The sequence below is a fragment of the Salvia splendens genome, chromosome 15 (genome assembly GCF_004379255.2).
Source record: "Salvia splendens isolate huo1 chromosome 15, SspV2, whole genome shotgun sequence".
Taxonomy (NCBI): Eukaryota; Viridiplantae; Streptophyta; class Magnoliopsida; order Lamiales; family Lamiaceae; genus Salvia; species Salvia splendens.
In genome coordinates, this window is record NC_056046.1 from 15,521,379 (window position 1) to 15,530,600 (window position 9,222).

The window sequence follows — 9,222 nt, forward strand, 5'->3', positions numbered from 1 at the left end:
TAATGAATATGCTCAACGACGTGACCAACTTTAGGAGAATTAAGATAGAGATATGGACGTATGATTATCCATAAATCTAGTTTAAAACGAATTATGTAAAGCTCAAATGAATTTTAATCAAATGAGTTCAATTGTATGTGCCTTCAACGACATGACCAACTTTTGGAGAAACATGCCGCTTTCTTCAGTTGATTATGAATATTCTATGATTCAGTACAGTAATGAATGTAACCAATTTATACATAATCAATCTGGGATTCATGTCGAATTTCTTCACAGTTCTTCCGTTTTAGAGATTACAAACGCGTTTCACTTACAAATCATTGATCACTTATCACTATATTACTTTGCAAGCGACACAACAAACTTCACCACTTTGCGAAGGAAGAAGCGCACTCCCCTGCCTGCTGACTACTCATCAGTTCCGAGCATGGCAACGGGCTGACTTGAACCGCACCTCCACTTACATCAGAGCACTGCCAAGGTGAATTTCTCATGCCCGGGGCACCAGTGAAACTAATATTGGACAGACAAATCCCAGTGAACGGAGCATTTTTCAGACCATGAACCAGACCAGGTTGCTGTACACGTTCGCCCCACACATCCTTGATTGTAACATCTTTGAGAACTGGAAGAGCATTCGGATTATATTTTTCATCTGGATGGTCGCCAACATCACCTGAGATCTTTATCCCCTTCCGTGCTTTGTACATGTATACATTGGATACTGTAATGTTTCTTATGACTCCACCCCTCCCGATATTGGTCTTCAAATGGATGCCAACACCCATGTTAGATAGGGTTATGTGCTCAGCTAGAACATCCTCGACGCCTCCAGATGTTTCGCTCCCAACTGCAATTCCAGCAAATGGTGATGATCCAGTTACCCGTCTAATGGTTATACCACGACTAGGGCGGCCATAAGAGATTCCATACTCATCCCACCCACTCTTCACAGCCACCAGGTCATCTCCCGTTGATATGTAGGTATCCTCAATGCATACATCAGTGCTTGAGTCTGGAAAGGAAACAATATCGATGAAATATTCAATACTATCCTTAATATATGACACTTCATAAGCTCTATCTCAACTCAAAGCCCTCAAAACATTATCACTTCATGATGTTAAGGTAATGAAAAATCGACAAAATATTGTGTGGATACACTTGTACCGAGTCAAGACTTCCTTTCTTGCACCAATAGGTCCGACACAGAGATATATAAATTAAGCTATTACTGTAAAACTTGAAACTGTAAGTATCAAACCAGCATATGCAGGCTAACCTGGATCTATTCCATCAGTGTTTGGAGAATCAGCAGGAGCTACTATGGTCAAATAATTGAAGACAACGTTGCTGAAAACAGGTAAAGAATGAGGGAAACAATATAAAGATCAAGAGGGAGTGAATGAGGTAGCTATAAAATAAACATTTTGTCATACATCATAAACGACTTATACCTGCAATACACAGGGTGTATGTTCCAAAATGGCGAGTTCTTGAAAGTTAAATTGGAAATTATAATGTCTCTGGAGTTCTTCAATTCAACTAGGTTGGGTCTGGTATACTGAAGAGTTCTTTGCCTCCACATGTTCCACCAAATGTCACCCTGACCTTCAATCGTCCCATTTTCACCTACCAATATAGCATTTTATTAACAAAAGAGTATATAAAGTTCAGGTTCCAGTTAAAAATAGCAAAACTCAATAGCATACTGCAGGGTCGTTTACATATTTTGAATATGATATCGTGGAAGATAATCCGCTAAAAGCCTTCTTGCGCTGTTGACTTTGTGATTTTTTTTTTAATACTCAAAAGCACTTTTAACAAATCTACTATAGTATACAAACCTGTTATAATCACATCATGGAGTCCATCCCCATGGAGGAAGCTCATATACCTTCCTCCAAGCCGTTCTCTCCCTCTACCATAAGAAGGCAAGGGAGCTATTAAGGGCCACTTGTTAGTATCCTACAATGAATATACAAATAAGTTAAAGATCATACGGTTATGGGATATCTATGAGAAGAAAAACAAGGAGTTGAGTCAATCTTTGCCGTGGTTAGTTTTAAGCTTTCAGAATGCCATAACACATTCACACATGGCTTGTCATGAAATATATGACACTCTACTTCCAGGCATAAAAAATTAAGGAGAATGGACAAATTTTCCCAAGTGTAGAAATGTTTACTACTAAGATATAAGTGAGAATCAAGTATAAAAAATTTGTGCACAATTAACAAAAACATCATAAACTAAATGCTAGAAAGTACAAAACTATAGAAACTTGGAAGCCCATCATGGGCAAGAAGATCCACAAAAAATAGTATTTTAAGAATCACAATTATTGGTACACTAACTAGACATAGTTTTTTAACTGAAACCTTTATAAGAAAGACTTTCAAGACACAAACTAATGCATGGACATTGACTGTTATGTAGAGCAAGCTAGCATAAAGTTAAGTCTAAGTGCATTGATTGAAAAATGACTTTTAAGTAATTAAGCTGATTGTAAGTAGAAGTGACTTTGTTAAAAAGAAAAGGCTATTTAACAGTTATTGACTTCCTTTATAAAATAAAACATGGAATTAGAAGGATAACATCTAAATGTAACACCATTATTGGCTGTCAGATTCGCAAATGGCAACCAAGTCCCTCCACTAGCTTCTCTATCCACAGATATCCCCAAACATATTCTGGAACACTATAGGCTCTCATTAAGTTATTTGGATGAAGTTTGAGGAACTAGCAGTATCAGAACTGCTCCATAAGTAATCCAGTCAAGAAGATAAGAGTTCAAGACAAACTGAATATACTTGTTGAGTTATCCCATTTTCTTTTCATCACATTGCATTTAAACGGGCGAGATATGCTTGTTCAAGCAGCAAACACACAGTTCTCAGAAAAAAATCAAGGCCTTTATTGAGAAGAAAAACAAATTCATAAAAATAAGAAAGCTAAACTTAAATGCGCTCTATGCTTGTAAGATGTCCAAATAGGAAAACAAAATTCCCACAATAGATAAACACCTTCACATAGCCATATAAGAACAAATAAACTAAAATACTCATTCTATAACCTGCATATGCCTACTAACATACCAAATACAGTAACAACAACACAAAATATAGAACAAACCACACATTTAAGCCAAAAGGGAAGGACAGAGTAGAGAATCAAAACAAAAATAAAAAAAAGGAGGCGATTCCAATACCACTGTGGCTTTGAGGACAGCACCTCTTGCCAAGTATAGAGTCATCCGGCTGGTGAGATTAAATGGTCCAGTTAAGTACTCTCCAGAAGGAATGTAGAGAAGCGCACCGCCGGTCCTGTTTAAATACCTAATTCTGTATATAGCTTCCCTAAAGGCTTTGGTGTTCAGAGTCACTCCATCACCCACACCTCCGAAATCGGCTATGGATATGTTCTCATCGCGATGCTTCATCGGTACAATTCCCGAGCACGTCACCCCATCCGCGTTAACAGATGATACCAAGCAATGTATCAGAAGCACAGCAACCCCAAACCATAGCAAAATCGAAAATCCACGATCGTGCATTTTGAGCTGATTTGAGCTATACGGAGCAAGGGAGCGTCAGAATCATCCAAACAAGCGATGGATAGTAAGAGATTTGATAAAGAAAAACAAACGGAAGGAAACAAAAGTAAGTGATTTTATGGAGCAGGATTTTTCTGAACCTAATTTGCAAAGTTTTCAATAAATTACGGTTGCTGAAACCTAACACTCTGATCTCGACCGTGACTGGAAAAAGGAGAGTTCTACTTGCTTTATGCTTTATGCTTTAATAGAAACTAAAACACATAATCAACCACTCATTAAAAAGGCAGTGACTATAGCAACTCCTAATAGCGTGAGATCTGGAAACCGATCCAAACAGAAACCTCCAAATATGAAGCTTCTGCAATGCTGATAAAGCAAATTTGCATATAAAAGGAAAATTAACAAAATATCAACAGACGAAAACGTGAGCTCATAAATTAGGAAAATCTAGATCAAAAACTAGAAGCTAACTAGAGTTGTGATAAAAAAATGAGAGAAAACAACAAACAGAAGTAAACAAAAAAAGCAGTGCTAGCAAACACAAAAACGGATACATATGTGTGATTAGTAGTGCGAAAATCGAAATGCTACCTGAAGTGGGGCGAGCAGAAAATTTTCTGTCAGCAAGTGTTTGTCTTCTCCAGAGAGAGAGAGAGAGGAAATACTGCACACGATGCGGAGAGATTTATGCAGAATATCGTAAAATTGTGATAAACGTATTCTCTGTTTTAATTATTGATTAAGAGAGGAATCCACAATTAACGGATAGTATATCAAAATATAGCACAAGATTTCCAAGCGACTGTTGTCGGCAACGGAGATTAGTATATAATTTTTTTTAGCAAGTCTTTTTTAATATACACAAGGGAATGTTTGACACTACTTACAGTGTGGAAATCAATAACCAGTAATTAGTTTGAATATTAGATTTATTATAAATAAAATATCAACACAACTCATTAGATATAGCATGAATTAGTCGTTAATTGCAAGATCAAAGTTTTTATTCCACAGATTAGCTGGATAATTAATTGTGATTGTGAGCATATTATGATAATTAATTGTTATCGAGTTGGGATTCTTAACATTGAAGTAGGTAAATTTTAGTGGATAATACTAACTGGGGAAAAAATTGGACAGTGAATTTTTAAACTGGAATGTCAAGTTTTACCATTAAATAAATTCAGATGTTTCCACGAAAAGCTCCGCATATGTAGTTTGGGGTTAATTTTATAATTACTACGACTATCAAATTGATTGCTAGAGTTTTATTCATTTTAAAATAAACATTAAATTTTATATTTATTTCATTTGGAGTTTAATATATTTTTTATTAATTTATTAAAAATGATAATTAAAATGTAAATTGGTTGACCACTAGTTGAAGACGGTGGCAGCAACCTCCGGAGATAATAGATCCACTGATCCTCGGAGATCTGACCTGCCTAGTATGGAGCTCTGCCTCTAAACATGAGTCTATGCAGCGTCCATCATCATGTAAACGTTCTCTGCCGTCAATGGAGCATTTTGACGCATCTCGCCTTTTCTGAAAACTCGCTTTTTTGCCTTCTTTGATTTCGTCGTCCTTATTCTCTAGATAATAAAATTAACTTGGTGTTTTGTTTTGTTTTGTTTTGTTTGTTTTAGCGAAAAAATATAATCGAAGATGTAGTAGCTATTAGTTAATCACACTTAAATTGGAATAAGTGATCAAATATAATCAATAGGTAAGTGAGGGAAAAGAATATGTGCAAGTGATGGAATATAAATTCTTAGCCGTAATGTTACACCACAACTCGATCACTTTACCATCAAAGTAGCTCGAAATCTATAAATAATATCCATAGACGAGTGTTGTAGCGAAATCGTTCATTTCAGATGGAGTATTATGAATATCAAAGTAATGAATTTTAGAATAAAAAAAATCCAAGTAATAGATCTTCTATCTGCATCTATTTGAGTTGGAATGGATAATAGTATTTGCTGATACAAGTTGGCAGATTTCATTGTCAATCGTTTTAGAGGCATGTGGCAGTATACGGAAACTATACATTAATTCCATTTCTTTAATCATTTAATATTTTTTTGAACTGCTTTAATCAAATTTTGTTACTCCATTTACCAAACTGCATTTATCACGATGAAGGGAGATGCTCTGAACCGGCCCACCCTGACCATGAATCTCGGCCCTGTTCTTTACAGGCCGATTTGGCCCAAACCTTTTTTTTTCTTCTTTTTTTCTATTTTGCTTAACATTGGCTGGATGTTTCTATTACTACAAATTAAAGTTCCAAAAGAAAGTCAGTAAAACATAAAGCATGGTTACACGAAATAATTTGGGGGTGCCGTCTGGAGCAGCTGGAGGGGTGTGAGACTGGGGGTTGGGGTGCAGTCCAACACCAGAAGTGTTATATGTTTGTTGTGGCGCTCAACGCCCGACCACAAGGAATTTTTAAAAAATTCAATCAAATTTTTTATATCAAAAATTTGAAAATTAGATTATACTCAGATTGTTGAGTTAAGTAAAGAAAGAATAAAGTATGAAAGGAAAAATGGTACATAGATAATTAAAGAGAAAATAAAGTAAGAACCATTAAAATATGAGAGAAGAAATGTGTTTAGAAAAGAAAAAGACTCACCCACAATAGGAAAATCCAAAAATCAATACGACTCAGAGACGGAGAGAGTATTTTTTTGCCGTATAATCTATGTAATTTTTAGAAATTTGAATTGTATAATTTTGATTATTTAATTAATAGTATAAATTTGGACATGTTAATACTGTATTTTTGGTAGTATTTAACAAAATCATTTTTAGTTGTTATTTTAATTTGCGTATACGGAAAATATTTCCATTATAAGTTATTGATATTCATTTTTTGTTGTCCCATAATCCAATTATAAGTGACCAATTCTTTAAGCAAAAAATAATAGTACCTTTATTATATTTTATGGAGTACTTTATTCTCTCCACTTAACTCAATAAATTTTATCTTATTAAATCTTGTCTGGAATTTTTTTTAACACTTAAGATGGGACAAAGGGAGTATAAAATTAAATAATAATTAGAAAGTGAATAATAAAATTACTACTATCAACCGGTTGTAGTGCAGTGGGTAGTGCGGAATTGTGGTGACCTTGAGGTCACGGGTTCAAACCCACCATCCGTTGGAAGATTTTCGGTCTTAATCCGCAAACCTGATCGAGCAGGATTAGTATACCATAATATTAGTACTCCACTACCAGAAGAAGTATGAATTATGAGAAATATGAGAGCACGGTAACGTAACTGATTTAGATACGGAGAGAGGTATGAGTCGTGGAGGACAATATTTTGAACATTATTTTCCAAGCAAATTTGTGCAAACCATGCACACACATACAACTCACAAGCAGCACACATCCTCCTCTTTCCAGTCACAAAATAAGAAAAATATCTAACTCATTTGGTAGTTGTGTCACGGTATGCTCCACCGCCACGAAACTAGGTTAAATCGTAAACGATAATTTAATCTACCACATAAACAGAGGTGCGTGACTCACAACTTTTGGTTATGTTGATTAATATAATTATTAAAAAATTAATTGTTTGATAAACTCAAGTTATCAATCAACGTATATTAACAACATTAATGGGGTCCATTCCATTTCATTTCATTGTGTCATCATATTTTCCACGTCACTTGTTAAATCCAAACATACCAAGATCCCACGTGCCATTATTGCATACAAACATGTGAATACAATAAATTGCATCCCTCATTTTTCCGCTTCATTCTTTTGTTAATACAAGATGCACTATATATCACATTCATAGCTGGCAACAATAATTCTTAGCCAAGATTTTGTAACACATAATAGCAAGCAAGTAAAACGTCATACAATTTCTTATCAGAAGCATATAAAATACTCCATCCTTATATAAAAACCAGATGGATAAAACTTCTCATCCAAATTTCTTGAATACATAACTATTAACAACATTCCTAATTACAACTAGTATTTTGTTTTTGGAGATTCATATTGTGACTAATTTGCAAGAACTTCCCATATTAACTCCGGGTCAAACGACGGCACCCGAGCAAGCAAGCATCCCTCCATCTCCGACGCCGCGGCCTCCTCTGCCCCCGAGCACCACTCGTACGACACGGCCCCGGACCCCGACGACCCCTCGCCAACAACACTAGCCCTACAGCCTTCTTCCGTCGCTCCCGAAGACTCACTTTTCTTCCCACCACTCTTTCCCGCCAATTTCCCGGCATCCCGGCGGGCCTTCTTCTCTCTCTTGACCTTCCGCCACACGGCCTCGATCTTGGCGTCGACGGCTCTCCCCAGCGCCTCGATGCGCGGGGCGTCCCCGAGGCCGAGGCGGGCCGGGTCGCGGAGGTTGGGGAAGTTGAGGCGGGCGTACTCGGCGCGAAGCTTGTAGGCCGCCCGGTCGTAGGCGTAGGCGGCGGCCTCGGGCGAGTCGTAGGTGCCGAGCCACACCCGCATCCTGTTCTGCGGCAGCCGTATCTCCGCCACCCACTTCCCCCATTGCCGCTGCCGCACCCCTCTGTACAGCTTCCCGCTTCTCGCCCCGATCTTCGAAATCGCGCTGCTCTCGCGGGAAAATTGATTGATCATCAAATCTCTCTGCTGGAGGTACACGGACGATCCAACCGGACCCAAAACAGGGGCCGCTTCGTAACAATTTGAAAATATTGAATCAATGGTGTTTGAATTACTGCTTAAAATGAGCTGCGAGAGGTAAGATCCGATGTTGGAATCATGGTTTTCAGTGAAAAAAGGAGAGTTTTGATTGGTTATGTTCATTTTCTTTTCTTGATTTCAAGAACAGAAAACAGGGGAGGGAAATGGGAACTCAAAAACTTGTCCCTTTTCCGCAGAAATCGAAAATTAGGAAGAAAGGAAATTGAAAGTAGAGAATATGAAAGAAAAAGGAGGGCTCTTTGAGGATGAATGGAAACATAAAAAGTTGGGTTGATTTTAGGTGTTAGATTTTGGTTAGGATAAGAGTGGTGTATTTATAGAGGAATGGGTCTTTGTTGTTTCTGGTTGTATTGGAATTAAGCAGTTCACATTTATTATTCAACTTTTTGTATATTTATATCGTCTGAAAATGACTTGCCTCTCAAATTTTGTAATTTTGTACAAGAAATTAATAAAAATTTATGATGAGTATTGTATGCTTCTAGAGGAATTGGTCGTCATGTCTTGTTAATTTAGAATGCCAGTATAATAAAGAACTCCAAAAGAATTTATCAATAGTGTATCCCTAATTAATAATCATGTAGTAGTTATTTTTAAAAACGTCTAATGGTGTTGGCTACAATTTATTAATTACGTCAATATGAAATCGATGAATTGATCTTTAATACCCTGAAAAGAAGAAGAATTGGGGCCGATAACTAGTCGTCAAAATGAAAATCAAATTGATAGAGGGGTGTGGTCGAATCTTTCATATTTAACCAAGTGGCCAGGGGTTCAACCACCATCTTTGAACAATTGCGGACACACATATACTAAGCATGGGCTTAAGCCCTTCCCAAACTAATTAAAAATGTCTAGTTATAAAATTATGGTTCTATTAGAATTTGAATTAATGTGCAAAAGTTTCTATTAAAATAATAAAATATAAAGTTATTGTCTCAAATAAA

At 36.7% G+C, this 9,222-nt stretch overlaps 2 protein-coding genes across 2 annotated transcripts; both read right to left on the reverse strand.

Annotated features, from left to right (window-relative positions):
• Positions 1-235: 235 nt before the first annotated feature.
• LOC121769476 (probable polygalacturonase) lies at positions 236-4,341 on the reverse strand. Its single transcript, XM_042166294.1, has 6 exons — positions 4,154-4,341; positions 3,215-3,575; positions 1,851-1,971; positions 1,461-1,635; positions 1,286-1,356; positions 236-1,018 (listed from the first exon to the last, which is right to left on the reverse strand). The coding sequence occupies exons 2-6, from the start codon at positions 3,557-3,559 to the stop codon at positions 369-371; spliced, it is 1,362 nt and encodes a 453-aa protein (XP_042022228.1). The 5' UTR covers positions 3,560-3,575; positions 4,154-4,341; the 3' UTR covers positions 236-368.
• A 3,121-nt stretch (positions 4,342-7,462) lies between these two features.
• On the reverse strand, positions 7,463-8,755 carry LOC121767628 (ethylene-responsive transcription factor ERF061-like). Its single transcript, XM_042163954.1, has one exon. The coding sequence runs from the start codon at positions 8,375-8,377 to the stop codon at positions 7,592-7,594; it is 786 nt and encodes a 261-aa protein (XP_042019888.1). The 5' UTR covers positions 8,378-8,755; the 3' UTR covers positions 7,463-7,591.
• Between the last annotated feature and the right edge of the window lie 467 nt (positions 8,756-9,222).

Coding starts and splice junctions, on each gene's coding strand:
- LOC121769476 (XM_042166294.1), bottom strand. CDS start 3,559: ATGCACGATCGTGGATTTTCGATTTTGCTATGGTTTGGGGTTGCTGTG. Junction 1,636..1,850: donor CCATGATGTGATTATAACAG/GTTTGTATACTA, acceptor CTATATTGGTAG/GTGAAAATGGGACGATTGAA. Junction 1,019..1,285: donor CACTGATGGAATAGATCCAG/GTTAGCCTGCAT, acceptor TTTCCTTTCCAG/ACTCAAGCACTGATGTATGC.
- LOC121767628 (XM_042163954.1), bottom strand. CDS start 8,377: ATGAACATAACCAATCAAAACTCTCCTTTTTTCACTGAAAACCATGAT.